At 42.9% G+C, this 24,899-nt stretch overlaps 1 protein-coding gene across 6 annotated transcripts in view; it reads right to left on the bottom strand.

Annotated features, from left to right (window-relative positions):
• Window positions 1-24,899, bottom strand: part of txndc16 (thioredoxin domain containing 16) — a 38,391-nt gene that overhangs the window by 12,698 nt on the left and 794 nt on the right. For 3 of the 6 annotated variants that reach the window (XM_061683343.1, XM_061683377.1, XM_061683386.1), the window contains exons 1-18: window positions 24,485-24,798; window positions 23,081-23,252; window positions 22,914-22,996; window positions 22,715-22,788; window positions 22,498-22,572; window positions 15,875-15,996; window positions 12,745-12,835; window positions 12,467-12,614; window positions 11,822-11,991; window positions 11,666-11,726; window positions 10,897-11,032; window positions 10,670-10,816; window positions 8,085-8,144; window positions 7,770-7,974; window positions 4,636-4,772; window positions 4,358-4,442; window positions 2,973-3,114; window positions 1,799-1,986 (exon numbers count right to left, since the gene is read on the bottom strand). In XM_061683343.1, coding sequence (XP_061539327.1) covers window positions 1,799-1,986; window positions 2,973-3,114; window positions 4,358-4,442; window positions 4,636-4,772; window positions 7,770-7,974; window positions 8,085-8,144; window positions 10,670-10,816; window positions 10,897-11,032; window positions 11,666-11,726; window positions 11,822-11,991; window positions 12,467-12,614; window positions 12,745-12,835; window positions 15,875-15,996; window positions 22,498-22,572; window positions 22,715-22,788; window positions 22,914-22,996; window positions 23,081-23,252; window positions 24,485-24,526 — 2,138 coding nt within the window. In that variant the 5' untranslated portion in view covers window positions 24,527-24,798. Of the gene's footprint in view, window positions 1-1,798; window positions 1,987-2,972; window positions 3,115-4,357; window positions 4,443-4,635; window positions 4,773-7,769; window positions 7,975-8,084; window positions 8,145-10,669; window positions 10,817-10,896; window positions 11,033-11,665; window positions 11,727-11,821; window positions 11,992-12,466; window positions 12,615-12,744; window positions 12,836-15,874; window positions 15,997-22,497; window positions 22,573-22,714; window positions 22,789-22,913; window positions 22,997-23,080; window positions 23,253-24,249; window positions 24,799-24,899 lie in introns of those variants that run through there. The other 3 variants (XM_061683351.1, XM_061683360.1, XM_061683368.1) reach the window with 3 other exon arrangements.

The following is a 24,899-nucleotide window of genomic DNA, read 5'->3' as shown; positions in this document are numbered from 1 at the left end:
GCTAATCCCAAATGTATCCTCCAGGAACATATTAAATACAATATTTTTCAGTTTTTATTGTCCATTTCTGAATTTGAAGTTAGTTCATTCTTAGTTCATACATTTAACATTAATATCCGTAAACTAATTACATAATTGTAGGCGCGTTTCCTAATTAATACAAGATGTAGTAGCGGATAAGCTCTTGTTACGTATGCTTCCCGGTTCCGCTGGGACCACAACCAGGGCCACGACCCGCAGCACCTCAATGCGAAAATACAAAAGACCAGTGCAACAAATATGACACTTGCTGATCTGATGAGCAAAAATGTTGCTTGAACGTAAGAGTAGCAACAGAGGATGTCCGCTGCAGAGCTGGGGAGAGTAGCCAAACATTGTCCTCAAGTAAGAGTACTGTTACTTGACAATAATGTGACTCAGGTAAAAGTCAAAATTAGTCCTCCAAAGAATTACCTGAGTAAGAGTAAAAAGTACACAGTGAAATAATGACTCAAGTATTGAGTAAATAGTGAGTAACTTCAGCTTTTTTTTTTCCTGATGTTTTTGTTCATCTAAATGTAAAAACGAGTCACGCGCCGTTGCCTTCAATGGTAACGACGACCTTCCCAACATGGCGGCCACGTAGGCACGACGATCAGCCGGACTGGCTTATGTAGTGTTAATACCTATGCTGGGAAGCCCAATAGAAGACGTGTGAGGTCATGTGACTTTCTTGTGTCGTTTGATTGATTGGTAGGCTTACAGGGCACTCCCGCTTAAATTGGATTGGAGCAAACAGCGCCCAATGCGGAAGTGAAAGTCGTAGTCTCACGCACAAAATAGTTGATAAATAAGCAATAATTGATAAATAAAAGTAGCCAGCAACATTTAGATCATTGTAACAGAGTAAAAGTACCGTTACTTCTTAACAGCAGAAGCAGCGGAAGTTTTTTTTTTTTTTTTGGTCTCATCAACTCCTGTGACTTATCCAAAGCAGGTTCCGAGCGTACAGGCGGCACCTCAGGCCAATGCCATTCCACATTAGTCCGCCGCGGAGTAATATTCAGAAATTACATCTGTGTCGATGGTGGATGTGTGGAATGGATCTAGTTGCCAGCATTCAAGGAGTACGAAACAGCCTATGACGACAGCGACCCCCCCGGAAAAACTCATCAGATCTATACAATTCACGTAAATGGCCTATTTTGAGTTCAAAAGGCCGAACTTCGCCGAAAGGCGACTGATTTGCATGTATGCGCTAAGCATGCTGGGACATCCTCTGATACCAAACTGCCATGTTTTGACAGTGACGTCATTGTTGAAACATGTCATCTTGCTATCAGAGGATTTCCCCTTGTTTTGCGTCAGTTAGTCCCCTAATCACCTAAATATTTGTAATAATGTGAATGTTAATAGGCACAATAATGTGTGAGAGCAATGAACTGCAGATTTGGAGTAAGCCAATACTATATTACATTTGCATATTGTTCTGACAAGGTCAAGTCAGTTTAAAGTATTTTTGAGCAGTAAATCTTCATGCACACACAGGGGCGGTTTTTGATATGGGCGACCGTTATGGGCTGAAGGGCGGGGGTTGGGGAGGGGGGCAGTTGTATTTTAACATTGAGTTTACTACCTTCGCATCTAATCTTCAGGTACAAAATTTAAGCCAGTGTATAATATTATTATTATAATTTGATAAGCCAGTGGACCATCACAGATTTCAAAGCTCCATATTTAAGGGCCAATACGCACATACACTAACAAACACACTTAACAAATATATAATCATGTTATGTATAATGGAAATGCTGCATACAGGTGGATCCAGCAGGTCAAGTAGCGCTCCATCCTCTCGCCTCCCAATTCCAACATGTCTCTCATTTCCTCCAGCAGCACCTTGTTCTGCTTCAGTCCAATCTCGTCCTCCTCTTCTCCAACAAACAGCAGGAGAAGGGCTTTTCCCAGGTTGAGGAAGGATGGCAGGTTTTCCACTGTCAACTCAGGCTGACAATACAACAGAGGGAAAAAAACATGAATGTGGGAGAAGCAAATATTCAATTAAATTATTCATGTTATCATGACCTTGTATCCACACATGGTGTTGATATCTGTGGCCTGGACCTCATCTTGAATCTAACTCCATCCATCCATCCATTATCTGAGCCGCTTATCCTCACAAGGGTCGCGGGAGCGCTGGAGCCTATCCCAGCTATCATCGGGCAGGAGGCGGGGTACACCCTGAACTGGTTGCCAGCCAATCGCAGGGCACATACAAACAAACAACCATTCGCACTAACATTCACACCTACGGGCAATTTAGAGTTGTAAATCAACCTACCATGCATGCTTTTGGGATGTGGGAGGAAACCGGAGTGCTCGGAGAAAACCCACGCAGGCACGGGGAGAACATGCAAACTCCACACACGCAGGGCCAGGGATTGAACCCCGGTCCTCAGAACTGTGAGGACGCTCTAACCAGACGGTCACGGTGCCGCCTGAATCTAACTCACTTCTAAAAATGTATTAAGCATGTTTGCATGGTTATCATTTATACAGCCCTTTTACACAGCTTGTTAAAGCTGTGATTTTTCTGCCTTCTTTTCTTGATTGCTGTTCCGTATAAAACCGCACTGACAAGTAGTTCATACATAAGACAAAATGGTCCCGGTATTGTAGAAGACTCTTTCACAGTTTCTGTCTTGCCTTTCTTACAGATCTGATACTACTTCTGAAACCAGAAAATCATTCAACCTTGGCAGAACAGTGACAGGAAAATTCCAGTTTTACAGACAGTGCTCGAGCGGCTCCAATAGCACCAATATTCAATTTGCTATGTTGAAAAAAAAAAAAGGCAGCTTAGTCTCAGATCTGTTAGGGCTCTGATGAGACTATTTTCTGAGGCTATTATTTATTACGGTATTACCGCTTCACTCCCATAGAGCTTCAACTGAGATTTGATTGAGGTTCACAAAGTTTAAAATAAAAATTACCAAAGGATGCAGCAGTGCCGCTTCAATATGGGAGACCAAGTTATCCACGGAGACGAACAGGGACAACACAGAGGGCCGGGAGTGTCCCCTCCAAGACGGAAACACTAATACTGCAGGAAGGTTGACAGCGAGATCGGCAGCCCTGCAAAGCACATATGGATTGCACACATACACAGACACACACGCACACACACACAAATACCATGTACAGTAGCTCACAAGTGAGTACACACCTTTTGTGAGATACTGACCGATAAATTACAATGTATTCAAATTAACTGTTCCTTCTAATGTCTAAACCACTTGCAACAAAAGTGACTACAACGCTACGCGAAAATGTTGAAATTGGGCCAATTAGCCATTTTCTCTCCATGTTGGCATGTGACTGGTTAGTGTTACAAGGTGTGTTAAATTCGGTGTTATTGCTCTCTCATACTGGTCACTGTAATTTCAATAGGGCACTTAATGGAAAAGACCTCTTTGAGGATCTGAAATAAAGAATTGTTGCGTTACATAAAGATGGCCTAAGCTATAAGAAGACTGCCAACACCCTAAAATTGAGCTGCAGTATGGTGGCCAAGACCATGCAGCAGAGTTTAACAGGACAGGTTCCACTCACAACAGTGCTCGCTTGGTCGACCACAGTACTCCAACATGATAAAAACCCCAAACACATCTCCACAATGACCAAAGCTTTGCTAAAGAAGCTGAGGTTAAAGGTGATGGACTGACCAAGTATGTCTCCAATGATGCTGAAAAGCAGCATGTGTGCAGCATCCTCATCCTCCTCTGTGGAGAAGCACAAGATTTCTATTTTTTCACCAGCTCTATGATGCCATGATGAACGAGTGGAAGTGGATTCCAGTGGCAACCTGTGAAACTCTGGTGAAGTCGATAACCAAGAGAGTTCAGGCAGTGCAGGAAAATAATTGGGGCTGCACAAATTATTGACACTTTGGGCAAAATTAGGACCTTTTCACTTAGGGGTGCACTCACCTTTGTTGCTATCGGTTTACAGGTTACTTTGAGGGGACAGTAAATTTACAATGTTCTACAAGCTGTACACTGACGACTTTACATTGCAACAAAGTACCCTTTCTTCAGTGTTTTCCCAAGAAAAGAGGGGTATACTCACTTTAGATACCTTCGGGTAATGCAAGCAGTGACATACAAATAGTCGCTTTTAATAAAACCTAGTCCATAATATTTTAGCATAATAGAGCAATAGCTCTTATCAAGAATGAACAGTAATGATTTTGCATTAAAAATAAAAGATATTCTTGAAGATACTGTATTTATTTTACAGTGAACTTGAAGAAAAAGCAGCAGTGGAATTCAATGCCCTGGTACAACCTTGAACAGAAGGAACAATTCATAGCGCGTACCATTCCTGTGCCAACACATCTGTCAGCATGGCGCTCAGCACCTTCCCTTGCAATGACTTTGCTGCTTCATTAAACACTGGCACACCTGCCAAAACAACGAGACACATGGCCATTGCATCCCACGAGCTCATAATCCATCTTTTACTAGCACACATTACAGTCATACATCATGACATGGTTTAAACTTTTTTTTTTTTTTTTTTTTAAAGGATAATTTTATTTGCACTATCTGAGTGCATGGTTATCTATACAGATGACACAGACAATTACTTTATTACCTGAATGTGTATGCGTCCTAAATAGTCCAACTACTCTGTCAGGGTAGTAGCCCGTTAGCTCAGGATGAGGCGCTCCATGAAGGAATGATGTCACTTCCTGGTGAGTAGACAGTAGCTGGGGGGACGCCGGGCGGCTCCTGGATGAAGGACAATGGACATACAGACATACATGCGGCGCCGTGAAACGTTTATCATTTTGGGGTTCACCACTTCAACACTGCAAATTGAAAACACTATTTTATAGGGGTCCTGTCATGCGCCCTCAGAAACATCATCACATTTCTTTCCTTACATCCTTGGTCACAAACATTAAATAACATCAAGTTTGACCTGCATCAATCGCATGGTGCAGGTAGTGAGCGGGCACTATTCCCAATGTCGGAACGGCACAGCTGTTTTCTGTCAAACCAAAAACCCCTCCACCAACTTGTCTATCTTTGTATGTTTACACAAAGCTCACCTCATAATATTGAGTTAAAGACGGAGAAAGATCAGAAAACGACTGACAAAGGAAGAGAACATTTCGAACAAATGGCACTTCAAATGGAATGGGGAGTCATTTTTGTTTGTATTTCTCAGTGGGAAGTTCCCAATGGGAACTCTGAATAAAAGATCATATAATTTGTGAAACGCCATTATGAACAAAAACAAAGGTTTTGAAAAAAACATAACCTCTAAAATGGTTCAGTTAAGATTTGTCAAATCAAAATACGTAAAATTGTTTGACACTTCAGTGTTGTATCGAGATGCCAAACAGAAAATGGGAATCTTTATCTTTCTTAAGTTCGGCACTGGGCAGCACGGTGGATGATTGGTTAGCACGTCTAGTAAGCATGTCTGATTCATAGTTCTGAGGACCGAGGTTCAAATCCTGGCCTCGCCTGTGTGGAGTTTGCATGTTCTCCCAGTGTCTGCGTGGTTTTACTTCGGGTACTCCGGTTTCCTCCCACATCCCAAGAACACGCATAGTAGGTTAATTGATTACTCTAAATTGCCCATAGGTGTAAATGTGAGTGCGAATGGTTGTTTGTTAATATGTGCCCTGCGGTTGGCTGGCGTCCAGTTCAGGGTACCCCGCCTCTCGCCCGAAGATAGCTGGGATGGGCTCTAGCACGCCCGCGACCCGAGTGAGGATAAGCGGAACGGAAGATGAATGAATGAAATTCGGCACTTCATTTAAACACGTATAACTTTCGCTTTTCTTGAGCTTATTGTGAAATGCAGCCTGACTTTTATTTAGTCAATGAGAGAACATTTCACAGTTGTGCTCATATGTTTGAATTTGTAGGATGTGTACAATTCTTTATCATGCTCTATATGATTAGAGCACCCGGGTTCAATCCCCGGCCCCGCCTGTGTGGAGTTTGCGTGTTCTCCCCGTGCCTGCGTGGGTTTTCTCCGGGCACTCCGGTTTCCTCCCACATCCCAAAAACATGCATTAATTGGAGACTCTAAATTGCCCGTAGGTGTGAATGTGAGTGCGAACGCTTGTTAGTTTCTATGTGCCCTGCGATTGGCTGGCTACCAGTTCAGGGTGTACCCCGCCTCCTGCCCGATGATAGCTGGGATAGGCTCCAGCACGCCCGCGACCCTAGTGAGGAGAAGCGGTTCAGAAAATGGATGGATGGATGGATGATTAGAGCACAATGAAGAATTATCACTATATTGATATTATGACATTATCATATCATTCAGTAGCACAGAAAAAACATCAATACTATCGTTTATATTAAAAGTTTTTGGGAATTTATTTTTTTCTAAAAAAAATTGCCATCGTGTCAGTCGTAAACACACAATATATTGAAAGAGAACGAGAGAAATGGCGAACACAAAAACATTGTACAAACAGTATAAAAAAAATAAAGATTAAAGATTAAGAACTGTAATAAAAATCTGCAATATAACGGGACCATGAAGCAAGAACAGCAATGGAGCGGAGGATTACTGCGATTGTATTCTGTGATAATAAATTGCAGGGACTCATTGTTCCAGGGCTGGGACTCATTATTTCCATCACATGTGCATCCCAGGACTTACATAGTCTCAAGTGTAAAATGATCTATGCTTGTATCTCAAGGCACCACTGTACTTAAATATTTGGTTGTCACTATTGTGCATGACGAATGATTTCAAATTACATCTGTTAAAAAAAAATATATAGCGACAAATTGCAGGGGAAATTCTGTATCCTGCACATAATAATATAATGACTTCATAATGGCCCACGAGGGGACAGCTCTGCCTTAGAGCAAGAAGGTCCTGGGTTTGAATCTAAGATCATAGCTTTCTGTGTATGTAGAGCTGTTCTCTTTGCGCTTGTGTGAATTCTCTTCATGTGATCTAGCATCTTCGCACAGTCCAAAACCATGCATTTTAGGTTCAGTGAAGATTGTGAATGGTTGCCTGCCTATTTGTGTCGGTCTTGGGATTAACAGTTGATCAGTCCAGGGTGTATCCCACTTCCCACCCTAGTTTTGCTGAGATACACTCCTGCAACCCTGTCATCCTGACCAGAATAAATGGTAAATGCAAGGTCTTTTTAGGTTTATTACATAAACACTGACAAGTCACACTAATGCCATTTGTCAAAAACATGTCTTCCCTCATTTATATCGCATGTAGCCCTTAAATTTAAAATTGAATTAATGGGTTTCTATAACTCGATAGAACAATGTGATTTGAAAAGAAAATGTAAAGCCTATTCACTGTAATGTTTGTCATTATTATTATTAAGTATGTTAATGATTACAATTCATCCCAGAACAAAATGGGAAGTTCATCTACGAAGCTTTTCTCAGTCCAGACATTTTTCAATTAAAAACCATAATACTATGGGACAACACAGTAGCTTTAAAGGTGTAGTCAGCGACAAAAACATGCCAATGCATTATTCACTCATTCGTGTTATTATCCCACAAACTGCTCACAGCCCCTGAGGTAACATTTGTATAGTTCCTCAGTAACTGCTAATTATGTCAAATGTGGCATTAGAGCAGGGGTGTCCAAACGTTTTCCTGCATTATAGTATCTATTTTTTTAGTGGAAGGCTGTAAGCCAAACTCTCTAAACCATCGTTTCACCGTTCCCTTTCATCCAACATACAGTTTAAGGAAAGTAATACATTCGCCTCTCACAGCAAAATGAAGCGATGCAGCGGCTCACATCCCAACATTCCCCTGTACTCCTGAATTGGCTCCCGAGGGCGGAGCAGCAGGACACTTGGAAAGGCAGTGATGGGCTGGAATGAGACTGGGAGAGAGCCGACAGGCTGAGCAGCGCAGAGGTCTGTCCATTCTCCACAATCCACTGCGCTCATGGTAACACCAGCAATGTCAGCATCTAGAACATGTGGCGTTAAAAAGAAGCTTCAGCATGGACATAGAACTAAGATCACTTGCATTTATGTATTAAAGAGTAGAAAACGCGTCATGCTGAGTGCTAGTGTTTACCTGCAAGCCTCTCTGCCACTTCTGTAAACGACCTGAGGAAGGCAATTGAAACGGCGTCCCCTGGTGGTAACATTACAAAACTACAATTAATACGATTTACATAGTGCTTTAGTAGGTTTAATCAATACTGTATTTGTGCAACCGATGTGGAATTGATTCTCACTCAGTGACTAGAGGTGTGCATGGGAATAAGAATGTTTGATGTTCATCTTCGCCCTGTTATTGACTGGTGAGTGGTGACCTACAATGGCCTGGAAGTGCAAAACAAAATAACAAATTGCGAAACACTTTTACATATCGGAAAATAAATTAACAAAAGCAGAAACGCTTTTACAAAAGACGAGACACCTGGAAAGGGAAAGTCCCATTTCACAGACATTCTTAGAAATCCCACGCTTCAACATGATGGGCTCCTGCATGACGGGAAGGGTAGGCTACGCAGATGTAACGAAATGTCCATCCCAAATAGCGATGGTAGGTATGGACGCCCTGAACAGCGAGCCTGTATAGGCGTTTGATTCTGTATATACAATATATTGTTCTTGATCACATTTATTAAACCATATAAAGATAGATTAAGAGTTAAGAGACATGCAAACACCAAAGGCATGAAAAAGGTGACCAAAAAACAAACAAACAAAAAAAAAACTGTAGGGGGGATCTGGGGGGATACCCCGGGCTGCTCCTTTTATACCCAATCATGGCACCCACCTGTTCCCAAATTAGCCTGTTCACCTGCGGGACGTTCCAAACAGGTGTTTGATGAGCATTCCTCAACTTTCTCAGTCTTTTTTGCCAACTGTCCCAGCTTTTTTGGAACGTGTTGCAGCCATAGTTAATGATTATTTGCAAAAAACAATCTAGTTGATCAGTTTGAACATTAAATATCATGTCTTTGTAGTGTATTCAATTAAATATAGGTTGAACATGATTTGAAAATCATTGTATTCTGTTTTTATTTATGTTTAACACAACGTCCCACGTCATCGGAATTGGGGTTGTACATTATGAATATAGTTTAAGCATTGATGTTAAACAACATTTGATGCTTTACGTACTATTTATATGGCTTGTGCTCGCAAACCCGGAAATGTATTTTCACCGTGCATTTTGATTAAATGTAAACTGGGACGTGAAGACGCCGGTGCAACGGAGATTATAATTTTTAATCGCATCAAAACCAGTGGCCGACCGATCGGCCGCTCAAGGAATCAGTTCCCAAACCACGCACACTGCGCCATAATTCAGTCGGGTTTGGCAGCGGTGCTCGGTGTGCGCCAGCCTTAACCACCATAATCCTAACCTTAACTCATCCTAAACTGCCTTAACCCCAACCCTAATCCTAAACCTAACCATGACAAACTTTTTTTTATATATATATATATATATATATTTGGGATGGACATCTCATTATATCTGCGTAAATTACCTTTCCCACGATCCAAGAGCCAGTCATGTTGAAGCGGGACGCGTCTTGCCCAGAAAGCGCGTGGGATTTCTAAGAATGTCTGTGAAACTGGGACGTTCCCTTTGTGGGTGTCTTTTGTAATTTGTTTCGTCTTTTGTAATAGTGTTTCTGCTTTTGTTAGTATGTTTTCTGAAAAGTAAAAGTGTTTCGTTTTTTGTTAATTTGTTTTCTGAAATGTAAAAGTGTTTCAGCTTTTGGTAATTTGTTTTCTGAAATGTAGAAGTGTTTCACAATTTGTTATATTGTTTTGCACTTCCAGGCCACCGTAGTGACCAATCCATGGTAGTCTGCCTATCACCCAAAAATTAGCTGGAATAGGCTCCAGCTTCCCTGTGACCCTGAACAGGATGAGTGACAGAAAATGAATGAATGGATGGATGGATGAATAGATATACGGACTTCCTGTTCATGGTTTTTGATATAGCAACATGGATTTATTTTTATGATGGTCTGTTTTGGTGACAGTTGTATAAAATATTAATGGGCAACCATTAATTACAATTAGCACATCTGCCTCAGAGTTCTGAAGACCCAGGGATAAAAATCCGGCCTCGCCTGTGTGGAGTTTACATGCTCTCCCCGTGTCTGCGTGGGTTTTCTCTGGGTACTCTGGTTTCCTCCCACATTCCAAAAACATGCATGGTCGGTTAATTGAAGACTCTAAATTGCCCACAAATTCTCTTAAGGGTGTACCCCGCCTCTCGCACGAAGAGGCGGGGTACACCCCGCCTCTTCTTAGGCTCCAGCACGCCCGAGACCCTAGTGAGGATAAGCGGTACAGAAAATGGATGGGAAGTCCTGTTAAACATTTTCAGACACTTTCTTTGACAATTTCGTTTCAGGGCAATTTGAAATTTGTTCACTCAAAGTAAGATTCTAATACCTAAGAAGACGCCATAAGAGTCTTATCAGAGGGCAGTTAGAATTAATCTGGTAATACACTGGACAACATTTCAAATGTTTTGACAAGCCTTGGCATGGATCTGCACTTGCTCTTACTCCAGCACTCCCGCGACCCTTGTGAGGATAAGCGGTAAAGAAAATGGATGGATGGATGAAATAAAGTGAACGGTGTTCAAGGACAATGCACCAGGAGAGAGGGGGGACAGATACATACATTTGAGGTAGAAAAGCACCACCGTGAGGCCACTCTGAACTACTGTGTCGGCGAAGTCATCAGACGTCAGTTGGGTAATGGAGGCCATGTGCACCACGTGGCCTCGGTTCACATAGACAGATGCCACAATCTCGTCTTCTAACTCCCCTGGAGAAAAAAAAAACATATCTCTCTCAGCCTCCTTCTTCCATGGCTTCTGTTCATCTATCTGAATGTCTCCATGTTACCATTAGACACATCTTCCTCAATATTACACTCTTCCTCCTCCAACTCCTCATCTTGGATTTCATCTCCCTCATTACAGAGGAAGAGGTCCAAGAGCTCATCCAGGTTGTCTAAGGTTAAATACTTAACCTCAGACCCCTAGAAGGAAGGAAGTATAACACAGCCAGCAAGGTAAATAAAAAGGGTGCTGAAAATACAGTGGTGCCTTGAAATATGACTTCATTTTGATCTGGGACCACACTCGTAACTTAAAATACTCGTATTGCAAATCGTCTTTCCCTATTGAAATGAATGAAAATGCCATTAATCAGTTGCAGCCTTCCAGTTTTTTAAATGTTTTTCAATAAGAAAAAAATAGCACTCTATAATAATGTACTGTATGCCTATGAGTATTGTTATATTGTTTGTATGCTTGTGGTTCCCTTGTTAGCATTCGTATTAAGCTAAATAGACTTCAATAAGACAAGGCTATGTGGAGGTTTTAAATAAACGTGTAATTCTCGTTTTTAGTTTAGTTTTCCAGTAAACTTCAACTGGGAGTAGCAATAAACAGCTTGAAGCCTCTTTTTTGAAGAATGGTTTACTCTCTGCCAGAATGCTGCTTGTTATGAAGTGAGTTCAGTGCTACGTAAAGTGCTCGTATGACAAATCTACGCTACAAGTGAAAGCAAAAATCGTCTTAACGTGTCTCAAAAAACGCCTGAGTCGGGGTCACTTGTATCTCAGGGCACCACTGTATATAGAAATATTTATTGTAAACAATTACCGAACCTTGTCTGGCAGCCTGTAAGCAGCGTTATATTCAACAGGCGTTTTCACCATAGGACTCTTCCTGATAACATATAGACAAATATCCGCTCCAATAAACCAATTCATTAAAAAAAATGTACGAGACCACAGATCAAGTACAAGTACATTGCACGTTACCTGTGCACTAGCGTCAGTAGGGCGAGGCCACGCAGCCTCCAGGCCAGAGTGTCAGCCGTGTCCCGATCTAGTTGCTCCGTTTCGGAATGTGAGAACAGAAAGACCTGGGGGATCTGTTGGTAGGGAAACTGCGGACTTGGAACAGCAGAGGGGTCTTCATATACTTCTGACTGTTGACACAAATAAAGCAGCAGAAGATACAAAATTTTTATTTTTTATTTAATTTTCCATACCGCTTATCCTCACTAGGGTCACTGAGCGTCCGGGAGCCTATCCCAGCTATCTATGGGCCAAAGGCGGGGTACACCCTGAACTGGTCGCCAGCCAAATTCAGGGTACAGATAAACAAACAACAATTCACACTCACATTCACACCTATGGGCAATTTAGAGTCATCAATTAACCTACCATGCATGTTTTGGGGATGTGGGAGGAAACCGGAGGACCCAGACAAAACACACGCAGGCACGGGGGAAAACATGCAAACTCCACACAGGCTAGGCCAGATTTGAACCCGGGTCCTTAGAACTGTGAGGCAGATGTGCTAACCAATGGTCCACCGTGCCACCTAAAATAAATCATGAGGCTTTTAAATATTTGTTGCTTTCCTTTGGCATTCTTTGAGAATGGAAGTGGCCTGGTTACCAAGAGTGGAGCCTCCATGATTTGCAGGAAGGTGTGCAGGTTTAGTGTTGACAGTGGTGTCCTCATAGGTGTCAGAGGGCAGCGCTCAGAGTTGGGAGCCCTGCAGTGGAGGAACCATACTCGAGACAAAGGAGATGCTCTGTGAACACTGAAAGGAAAAGAGAGAAGCGCTGACAATCATTTTAATCAATTCATTTTTGAAAATTTAGGATAAAAAAAGAGAATTCTGAATTATTTTCATCATTCACAAAGACATGATGAAGAGAAGACAAACATACCCTAAGTGCTTCAAGACAGGGCCTCCAGTTATGAGGATGAACTGGTATTTGGATCCGTACACATAAGCTGTCTCCATTACTGATCTGTGCTCTGAAATAATAAAATACGACACAATAGGTAAAGTATCAAATTAAATCGGCTGTCCACCAGGAGCCGTATTACACGTTCCGTGTACTGAGGGCTGGGATGGTCACTATAGCGGGGTTAACATGGAGCCCTGCATTCTGATTATAATCGGTTTAGAAGCCCAAACCGCATGAAAATGCGCCATATAAACACCTCAATCGGAATAAACAGGAAGAATCCAAATGGAATTTAATTTAGATTCACAGGGGTGAAATATTCCTTTTGTCAAACTGATCAGAAGTCAATTTTCGTCGTGTAAACCGCTAATTGGAATAGCGCCGGGCTGCGCTCTGCTTGTTGTGCATGCTCTGTCTTGATGCAAATGCATGGTGACATTATTTACACACGTAAACATGGCAGCTTTCAACTTGAGCTCGTATGCCACGGAGATCTTGTTTTTAACTACTTGTAATTTATTTTTTTATCAAGCTGTTGTTTTAATAAAAGTGGAAAAACAATCCCAACTACTGTGCTGAATAGACGACGGACCTCCATCTTGATAATTGACGTGAAGTTTATGTAGATGTGCGAATGTCACATGGCTGTTCCGAAAATGAAATGTACAGTGGGTACGCAAAGTTTCCAGACGCACTTAAAATTTTCACTCTTTTTTTATATTGCAGCCATTTGTTAAAATAATTTAAGTTCATTTTTTCCTCATTAATGTACACACAGCACCCCATATTTACAGAAATTGTTGAAATTTATGATGAATTATTAAAAAAGAAAAACTGAAATATCACACAGCCAAAAGTATTCAGACCCTTTGCTGTGACACTCATATATTTAACTCAGGTGCTGTCCATTTCTTCTGATCATCCTTGAGATGGTTCTACACCTTCATTAAAGTCCAGCTGTGTTTGATTATACTGATTGGACTTGATTAGGAAAGCCACACACCTGTCTAGAAAAGACCTTACAGCTCACAGTGCACGTCAGAGCAAATGAGAATCATGAGGTCAAAGGAACTGCCTGAAGAGCTGAGAGACAGAATTGTGGCAAAGCACAGATCTGGCCAAGGTTACAAAAAAATGTCTGCTGCACTTAAGGTTCCTAAGTGCACAGTGGCCTCCAAAATCCTGCAATGGAAGACGTTTAGGACGACCAGAACCCTTCCTAGAGCTGGCCGTCCAGCCAAACTGAACAATTGGGGGAGAAGAGCCTTGGTGAGAGACGTAAAGATAACCCAAAGATCACTGTGGCTGAGCTCCAGAGATGCAGTCGGGAGATGGGAGAAAGTTCTTGAAAGTCAACCATCACTGCAGCCCTCCACCAATCAAGGCTTTATGGCAGAGTGGCCCGACGGAAGCCTCTCCTCAGTGCAAGACACATGAAAGCCCGCATGGAGTTTGCTAAAAAACACCTGAAGGACTCTAAGATGGTGAGAAAGAAGATTCTCTGGTCTGATGAGACCAAGCTAGAAATTGTTGGCCTTAATTCTAAGTGGCATGTGGCATGTGTGGAAAAAAACAGGCACTGCTCATCACCTGTCCAATACAGTCCCAAAAGTGAAGCATGTTGGTGACAGCATCATGCTGTGGGGGTGTTTTTCAGCTGCAGGGACAGGACGATTGGTTGCAATTGAAGAAAAGATGAATGCGGCCAAGTACAGGGATATCCTGGACGAAAACCTTCTCCAGAGTGCTCAGAACCTTAGACTGGGTCAAAGGTTCACCTTAAAAAAAGACAATGACCCTAAGCACACAGCTAAAATACCAAAGGAGTGGCTTTAGAACAACTCTGTGACTGTTTTTGAATGGCCCAGCCAGAGCCCTGACTTAAACCCAATTGAGCATCTCTGGAAAGACCTGAAAATGGCTGCCCACCAACGTTCACCATCCAACCTGACAGAACTGGAGAGGATCTGCAAGGAGGAATGGCAGATGATCCCCAAATCCAGGTGTGAAAAACTTGTTGCATCATTCCCAAAAAGACTCTTGGCTGTATTGGCTCAAAAGGGTGCTTCTACTAAACACTGAGCAAAGGGTCTGAATACTTATGGCTGTGTGATAGTTCAGTTTTTCTTTTTTAATAAATCTGCATAAATTTCAACAATTCCGTTTTTTCCTCCTGTCAATATGGGGTGATGTGTGTACATTAATGTGGAAAAAAATTACTTAAATGATTTTAACAAACGGCTGCAATATAAAAAACTTTGAAAAATTTAAGGGGTCTGAAAACTTTCCGTACCCATTGTAGTAAATGTAGTGCACATGTACAGTATATACCCGGTCACATTAGATCACGCCACATGTAAACAGTTGACCAGAGCTCTTCAGTCGGAATGATTTAAATCAGAATGACAAAAAAAAGTCTCACGTAAACCAATTTTATGTATTGAGATGATCTAGGTATAATCCTGAATCCCTACTTGTCATTATCACTAATTAGCCACAACCAGCTAAATGAAGGGCACAGTGAATTCAGGCCCAACTAATTGCCTGCCTAGACCAGTAATTCCTCACCAGTGTGGTGTGGGGAATTGTCCAATTGTACTTAATGGGTCCCCCCAAAAATTATTTTCGACAAAAAATGTATTTTTGTTTTTCAACAGTATCTATGCCAACGACATATAATGTCAGTTACACGAGAGGTGTAATCAATAGAAAGCTGTCTACCAGTAAATAGGGACTGTGAAGCTGAGATTGAAAATCAATAAGAACCGTTACACAAACCTTGACCATTGCCAGTACAACAATACAGAATGTCGTGAAGAACATAGAACCAGTGGAGCCAAATAAATAGTAAGTAATGTTTTATTTGTGTATTATTCATGCACTTTTCCTGTACGTTTACTGCCCAGTTAGTTACATGCAATTTCAGGTTGTTTCATGTGCTTAGTCAGTGAAAGCACAACCATATCAGTCATGTGGGAAGTCTACACCCTGGAGTAATGACCAATCATACAAAGATGGCTTATGAATGGTGTACTACTACTGCTGCAGTTAGTCAGCTACATGAACCACGACACTGGCATGTGCATTTGATCCGTGATGTCCATACCTTGTGTGCCCAGACTGCTGACATAAGCAAGCACGATATCCTTTTTCCCTCTGACTGACTTCTCCATGACAAAGAGGTCGGCGTCTGAATGCACGTACTTGACCTCGTCGCGTAAAATAGCACTGAAGGGAAAATTAGACAGTGTTCGTTTACCTAAAGCTGCACATAAGAGAGAATCTGAACTGTGACTCTGACTATTGCGACTGAGGTCGTGTCCACGAAGATAGGTACTTGTTAAAATGTGTTTGTCTGATTTTAAAGATGGCTGAGACAATGTTAAGTGTACTACTGTATGTACTGGGGATGCACCGATACAACCATCGGTGCTTTTAAAAGGTCTCTGATACTACTCACCAATACCTCATCACCAGCATTACATTTACGGTGGTGGTGGTGCCTTGAGAAACGAGTTTAATTCATTTTGTGACCACGCGAGTAACTCAAAACACTCGTCTCTCAAATCGTCTTTCTCCTTTGAAATGAATAGTTGTCGGGCTGCACTTTGGGTCCCGCCTTCCTTTCCCCTGTTTTGGCGCCCTCGCCCCCGTCCTTGCTCATGACGGGTGCTTAATATGGGCTCACTTTTGGCGGGCTATGACCGTTTTTGGGTGGCAGCTGGCTCCTGCATCTGGCCCTGTTGGTGGTTGGGGCGCCAATGCTCTCCGGCGGTGGTAGCAGCGGTGGAGCGCACTGGGTGGTGGTGGTGTACTCTATAATATTGTATTATATTAAAACATAGGGTAATAACATAATTAAGTATTGTAAGTGATTAAACAGTTTGTGCATCATGGGTTAATGCTTCAATTCAATCAATTGTGCTGCTCCTTCTGCTGTGGCCGCCTTGGCCACTAGGGGTGGAGCATAAAACAGTCAAACAGACATATATGAGTAAGAGTCACCACTGTTCTCAGGGGATTCAGTAAACTGCAATACTACAGTATTAGTAATGCAGAGGTTAAAGAACATGTGAGTATCGTGACTTTGTCTGTCAACATGTGTTGCTTCACCGATTGTGTTAAAATATTAACTTAAATTTGCTTTAATTAGCTTAAAGAGTTAATACCACGACTATCGATACAACTTGTTACCCGTCAATGGGGTTTTCCATTATGCATTAGCTTTAAGATAGTGGGGGCATTCCTAAGGCAAATTTGTTTGGTTGGTTTAAATACACCCCTCCTTGAGCCGTCACCTTGTCGTGGTGGAGGGGTTTGTTTGTCCCAGTGATCCTAGGAGCTAAGTTGTCTGGGGCTTTATGCCCCTGGCAGGGTCACCCATGACAAACAGGTCCTAGGTGAGGGACGAGACAAAGCACGGCTCAAAGACCCCTAATGATGACGACAAACAATGGACTTCGTTGCCCCCCGGCTCGGCGCCTGTACGTTGGGGTTCACCCTGGTGGACGAGAGGGTAGCCTCCCTCCGCCTTCGGGTGGGGGGACGGGTCCTGACTGTTGTTTGTGCCTATGCACCAAACAGCAGTTCAGAGTACCCACACTTTTTGGAGTCCTTGGAAGGGGTGCTGGAGAGTGCTCCCGCTGGGGACTCCATTGTTCTGTTGGGGGACTTCAATGCTCACGTGGGCAATGACAGTGAGACCTGGAAGGGCGTGATTGGGAGGAATGGCCCCCCGATCAGAACCCGAGCGGTGTTCTGTTATTGGACTTCTGTGCTCGTCACGGATTGTCAATAACGAACACCATGTTCAAGCATAAGGGTGTCCACACGTGCACTTGGCACCAGGACACCCTAGGTTGCAGTTCGATGATCGACTTTGTGGTCGTGTCATCGGACTTGCGGCCGCATGTCTTGGACACTCGGGTGAAGAGAGGGGCGGAGCTGTCAACTGATCACCACCTGGTGGTGAGTTGGCTCCGATGGTGGGGGAAGATGCTGGTGCGACGTGGCAGGCCCAAACGTATTGTGAGGGTCTGCTGGGAACGTCTGGCAGAATCCCCTGTCAGAAGGAGTTTCAACTCCCACCTCCGACAGAACTTTGCTCATGTTCCGGGGGAGGCGGGGGACATCAAGTCCGAGTGGACCATGTTCCACGCCTCCATTGCTGAGGCGGCCAACCGGAGCTGTGGCCGTAAGGTGGTCGGTGCCTGTCGTGGCGGCAATCCCCAAACCTGTTGGTGGACACCAACGGTGAGGGATGCCGTCAAGCTGAAGAAGGAGTCCTATTGGGCCTTTTTGGCCTGTGGGACTCCTGAGGCAGCTGATGGGTACCGGCTGGCCAAGCGGAATACAGCTCTGGTGGTCGCTGAAGCAAAAACTCGGGTATGGGAGGAGTTCGGTGAGGTCATGGAGAAAGACTTCCGGGCGGCCTCGAGGAAATTCTGGTCCACCATCCGACGTCTCAGGAGAGGAAAGCAGTGCACCACCAACACTGTGTATAGTGGGGATGGGGCGCTGCTGACCTCGACTCGGGACGTTGTGAGTCGGTGGGGAGAATACTTCGAAGACCTCCTCAATTCCACCGACACGCCTTCCCATGAGGAAGCAGAGTGTGGTTTCTCTGAGACGGGCTCCCCTATCTCTGGGTTTGAGGTCACCGAGGTAGTTAAAAAGCTCCTCGGTGGCAGGGCACCGGGGGTGGAAGAGATTCGCCCAGAGTTCCTAAAGGCTCTGGATGTTGTGGGGCTGTCCTGGTTGACACGCCTCTTCAACATCGCGTGGACATCGGGGACAGTGCCTCTGGATTGGCAGACTGGGGTGGTGGTCCCCCTTTTTAAGAAGGGGGACCGGAGGGTGTGTTCCAACTACAGGGGGATCACACTGCTCAGCCTCCCTGGTAAGGTCTATTCAGGGGTGCTGGAGAGGAGGGTCCGTCAGGAAGTCGAATCTCAGATTCAGGAGGAGCAGTGTGGTTTTCGTCCTGGCCGTGGAACAATGGACCAGCTCTACACCATCGGCAGGGTCCTCGAGGGAGCATGGGAGTTCGCCCAACCAGTCTACATGTGTTTTGTGGACTTGGAGAAGGCGTTCGACCGTGTCCCTCGGGGGGGTCCTGTGGGGGGTGCTTCGGGAGCATGGGGTACCGAACCCCCTGATACGGGCTGTTCGGTCCCTGTATGACCGGAGTCAGGGTTTGGGCCGCATATCTGGCAGTAAGTCAGACTCATTTCCGGTGAGGGTTGGACTGCGCCAAGGCTGCCCTTTGTCACCGATTCTGTTCATAACTTTTATGGACAGAATTTCAAGGCGCAGCCGAGGCATAGAGGGGGTCCGGTTTGGTGGCCTCATTATCGCATTTCTGCTTTTTGCAGATGATGTGGTTCTGTTGGCTTCATCAAGCAGCGATCCTCCAACTCTCACTGGAGCAGTTCGCAGCTGAGTGTGAAGCAGTTGGGATGAGAATCAGCACCTCCAAATCTGAGACCATGGTCCTCAGTGAGAAAAGGGTGGCGTGCCCTTTCCAGGTCGGGGATGACATCCTGCCCCAAGTGGAGGAGTTCAAGTATCTTGGGGTCTTGTTCACGAGTGAGGGAACAATGTAACGGGATATCGACAGGCAGATCGGTGCAGCATCTGCAGTGATGCGGACTTTGTATCGATCCGTTGTGGTAGAGAAGGAGCTCAGCCAAAAGGTGATGCTCCCGATTTACCGGTCGATCTACGTTTCTACCCTCACCTATGGTCATGAGCTGTGGGTTATGACCGAAAGAACAAGATCCCGGATAAAAGCGGCCAAAATGAGTTTCCTCCGCAGGGTGTCCGGGCTCTCCCTTAGTGATAGTGTGAAAACCTCTGTCATCCGGGAGGATCTCAGAGTAGAGCCGCTGCTCCTCCGCATCAAGACGGGCCAGATGAGGTGGGTGTGGCATCTGATACGGATTCCTCCCGGACCCCTCCCTGGTGAGGTGTTCCGGGCACGTCCCACCGGGAGGAGACCCCGGGGACGACCCAGGACACGCTGGAGAGACTACGTCCTTCGGCTGGCCTGGGAACGCCGCGGGATCCCCCCGGAAGAGCTGGATGAAGTGGCTGAGGAGAGGGAAGTCTGGGCGTCGCTGCTAAAGCTACTGCCCACCTCGGCTAAACGGTATAAAATGGATGGATGGAGGAATGGATATAATCAACCATATTTTTCTTAAATTCACATTGTGCATGTTGCAAGAAACTGCATTTCCTTGTCTACAAACATTTCTTGTGAGGCAGTTTCAAACACAAACATAAATAGGCATTTTTTGTGAGTATCAAAAACATCAGGTAATTTGTAAAAAGAGGAACACAAGTTTGTCATTTTGTTATAAAGGGAGTTTTATCCAACTGTGGTATCTCAGTTGGAACACTAGGGGGCACTATGTAAAACTATTACAAAAAAAACAGGCAAAGAAGACACAAAGAATCAAGAATGCAGGTTCATGTCGACTAGATGATAGCTGTGTGCTAATTGATTGGCAAATAAAGTGAATAAAAAAAGAAATACAAGACTGATTCATGAGAACACTACACTGACTGAACCAGACTGTAATATAAAGGAAGACCAGACAGCGCAGGGCCATCCCCCCGTGTCTCTATTTGTGTGATCGCTCACAAAGCACGCTGCTAATGCTAAAGAAAACAAGCATACGTGACGTGAAGCCGCGCAATTCCCACAATGCGATGTGGATGTTAATTTTTTTTTTTATGCATTAACATCCTTATTGTCACGAGGCGGAAGTCTGGGCATCCCTGCTAAAGCTACTGCCCCCACGACCCGACCTCGGATAAGCGGTAGAAAATGGATGGATGGATGGATGGATCCTTATTGTCTTGTTAATCGTCATCATCGTTTCTGTGTATGTTAACAGTGGGTCGTGGAATGTACATCTTAATTAACTGACACATTTATTGCTGATTTATGTTGTACGTTTTTTTTATTTATGAAGCCATTACTTTAAAAGTGTGTGAAAGAATGAGGTCTTGGTCAATTCCTTTACAAGAGTGTGCCCACCAGGACAGTAACTGTCTAAAGATTATAAGAACTTACTACAGCAATAATGGCGTGTTACACATTGACCTCGTAAATAATGAGTAAGACAACATTATGTTGTCACTTGTTGTATTTTCCTGTAGTATAACAATAAGTGACACATATAGCTGTAGAATGAGACTCTACAAATTTTGCTTATGATTGCTTTGGTCAAAGTAGCAAGTCTTTTCTAATCAATGGGTTCAAGTCCAAGTGAAGTTACGAGTCATTGCTGTTCAAGTGCAAGTCTTGTAACATATTGTCAAGTCGTGTCTAAAGTCATCAAATTCATGACTCGACTGCAAGTCTTGTGACTCGAGTCCACACCTCTGCTACCACCACACAGCACTCTTACGTCAAGTTCACACTTGCAAAACAGAGCAAAAACATCGGCATCTTGAAAAACTCATAAGTTGAGTCACTTGTATCTCAAGGCGCAGCTGTACCGTCCGGGTATAAGCTATGTCAGCCGTGTGAGGAACGGAGATACTTTATGAACATCAACAATTTTAGGTGACTGCAAAATAGTCACAAGTCATATCAGGGTGGCGACTCGCCAATTGCGGTGGCAAGCGCAGACTTTTGCAAGCCCCGTCGAACACGCCGAGCCGCATGCACAGTGCTAAGTCACTTTCCTTGATGGTCTGGAATAATAAGACAATTAGATGTTCATATTCTGCATGTCTTTTGTACTTTACCGTGTAATGTGCTCACAAAAGTTGTCGTTAATAGTTTTTTTTTTAAACTTTACATTTCAAAGTGACATTTTGCAGACATAGACACAGTTTTTCCACAAAATAATTTGTAGTTGCTTGTGTCTTGTGCATACAAAAGTGTGTTGCAGGTAACTCCCTGCATCACTGAGTCAGTTTTGTTGCTTTTTGTTTGTTTCTACATTGTTATTTTTTATCCGTTTGGTTGTGTATTTATTGCTGGCTTGCAGTTCAGTGTAGCTACCAGTCATGTTTACATTGGCAGTGACAACAACTGCACAAGGTACGTAGCGGGACACCTTGTAAATAAAAGGGAATGGGTTTATTTATTTCTCTACAGTATTATAAAACAGCTGACTAGAGGAACTGACATTTGCATTGTAATGCTTTACAATCACACAGTTGTAAGAATTTTATTTTGTTCATTTTATACTGTGGAATTAATTCTCTTAATGTTGTCAGGCAGAGATGCGAGGAATTCTCTTTTTACATAGTCCCCACTAGAGCTTAGATTGAAACACCATTTAACTGAAATGCCTTGTGTTACAAAGTACATTTCAAGAACAATTAGTTGGATGTTAAAATTTAAGTAATGACAAGTTGTTGTTCAAAATGTTTTATATTTGAGTGAAACATATGCCATGTAAAAGAAAACTTTGTGTTTCTGAGGAATATTTGATCATAATAAAACATTTTCATAACAATTGCAAGAAAGAATGGCATTATCAAGTATCGGTATTCACAATTGGGGAGTACTCAAATCAAAGTACTTGTACTCGGTCTGACAACAATGGTATCGGTGCATCCCTACTATGTATAGTCCCAGTCAAACGTTTGGACACAGTTTATTAATATATCTAATCTATCCGTGACAAAGTAGAAGTGGGGAAGATGTACTGCATGTTTTTATTTTTTAAATAAATACTTAGCCTGATGGAGCGTTTGCTGACTTACAACAAGACTTCAGAAACAATGGAGTTGACGTCAAACACAGTGTCCAAATCAAAACTCAAGAACTCCTTACCACCCCTTCAAAGAGAGAGATTTGGAGTTAAAAAAAATTAATAAAAAAACCATCATCACCGATGAAAGAAATAATTTGTGTATACTGGGAATACCACTGTAACTACTCATTTACTGTACTGGGCGCTAAACCTCCCATACCACCTACCTGAAAAGAAAAGCGGTGTGTTCCACCTTTTCTTTCATGCAGTATGAGGGAACAATCTCCTTTTTGCAGTTGATCTACAAAAAATAAAAAAAATAACTGTCACATTGGAAACCCTTCTCAATGTCATCTACAAACTAATAATCCTATACTGTATATTTAAACATTCTTAGTATTTAAGGCTCATGAAATTATGTGTTACCTTGCCCACGAGTATTCCATAATCTTTCAGAACATCTGCAGACTTTTTCAATTCCCCCAAGAAGAGCGAGATAGTTGGCGAGACTGAAGACAGAGGAGAACAGGAAGAAATTATTCATTCGTGGCATTCAGGATTAAGCAAATTGGTTTTGTGTGGTACTGCTCTACCTTGGGTCTCAAAATACATAAAGACCATCTTCCCAGAATTTATTTTGTCATAAAAATCAACAGCCCTGAATTCCAGCAGCAGGCCTGATGTGTTGAACATATCTGTGCATCCTCCAGCAGTTGTGCATAGCATGAAGAAAGTCATACGCAGCCACATGATGGACATGCAAGGCTGTGGAAAAACAGAAGAATAGACAAAAGAATTAGGAGTACTGTGCAGGAAAATCAATAAAGGCCATAAAGCATGTTTTTTAATTGTTACTTTATATTGTAGATATAAACAATATTTAGTGGTCTTATTTTTATTTTAGAATTATTGTGATTACTGTCAAATTATTAGGGGTAAAGATCAAAGACAGTGGATTCTTAAGCGGTTTTGGACAGGTACCAACGGAAGGAAAGTACAAAAGTAATTTTAAGCAAAAGAAAAAAAGAATGCAAAATAAAAAGTGTGTCCAAGGGAAGGGGCGAAGGCGGAACAAAAGGATGACGGCAGAAGGGAAGGTAGGATGAAAGGAAGGAAATCAGGAAGGACAGAAGACGCATATGAGATGGAAGGAAGGAGAAAGCTGGGATAGGCTCCAGCACGCCCGCGACCCTAGTGAGAAGCGGCTCAGAAAATGGATGGATGGATGGAAGGAAGGAGAAAGGAAAGAAGGCAGAAAGGATGGAATGATGCTTGAAAAGGAAATGGGTGTGATGAAGGAAGTAAGGATTTATGAATAAAAAGGTGGTCTAAGGGAAGGAAAGCAAGAGGGGAAGAAGGACAGAAGGAAGGAAAGAGGGTAGAAAGGAAGGTAGGAGATCAGGAAGGAAAACATCAGGAAACATTTATGCAAACATTTAAACATTAAGCAGAAGGCAGGAGGGTGATGCATGGATATAAAACGCGTGAAGGAAGGAAGGCAGGAAGGAAGAATAAAAAGCGTGTCTAAGGGAAGGAAGGCAGGAAGGATGAACGACAGAAAGTCTGAAATCTGAAAAATATGAGGAAAGAAAAGGAAACAATAAAATGGAAGAGTTTTTTTTTAAAGTATAATACTGTACTGTACAAACTTTGGCCCACCCTGTATACTAAATCGTTGTGTAGGGGAATGTTATACAACAGTATGGTTTAAAAAAAAGAAAGAGAAAGTTCGTAAGAGGAAGGATGTTAATGGATAGCCTACCTGAGAACATAAACTTTGGTCTTTTCAGATGTAAAAATAGCAAGAAAACTCAGCTCAGGTGAATACTGGAACGTCAATAGTAACACGGCCCTAGCTAGGTCCTTCCTCGGGGTGGAAAATAGCTGAAAAAGTACAAAAAAATGTGCCTCGGGCGAAAATAAGAAGAACCAGTGACAAGTGTTTTAGCATTTTGTGCTAGCTGTTCCTTGTTGTAAAGATTTTTTTAATGACCTACCAAAGAGCCAAGAGTTTGAAAAAACGTAAACCATGTAGCCATAGGGAAAGCTAGATACGAATACTGTATCACTGTTCCTTGAGAATCGCATTAGGAAGTTACCTCAACATAACATTCTGTTGTTTTTGAATAAGTGTCGCGAATACAAGTCGCCTTACGTCTCATAAATAACTTCCTCCTGTTGTTTTCAATATACATTGTTTGATTGCCAATATGCACGTAGTAACTGGAACAAAATGCAGAGAGGAATACAACAAAGATTGATGAGTAATATACTTTTCATTCAAATGCGTCAGAGTTTCAAATTAGACAAAAACGTGTTGCAACGTTTTAATCAAGCTTTGATTTTGAAGGCTTTTTCCTCGTATTTCCATCCACTGACCATTAGAGACCACGTGCTTTTTTATAATCCAAT

This window comes from Phycodurus eques, chromosome 1, assembly GCF_024500275.1.
Source record: "Phycodurus eques isolate BA_2022a chromosome 1, UOR_Pequ_1.1, whole genome shotgun sequence".
NCBI classification, from domain to species: domain Eukaryota; kingdom Metazoa; phylum Chordata; class Actinopteri; order Syngnathiformes; family Syngnathidae; genus Phycodurus; species Phycodurus eques.
The sequence above is the reverse complement of the archived record's forward strand: the minus strand, read 5'-3'. Positions and strand labels throughout refer to the sequence as shown.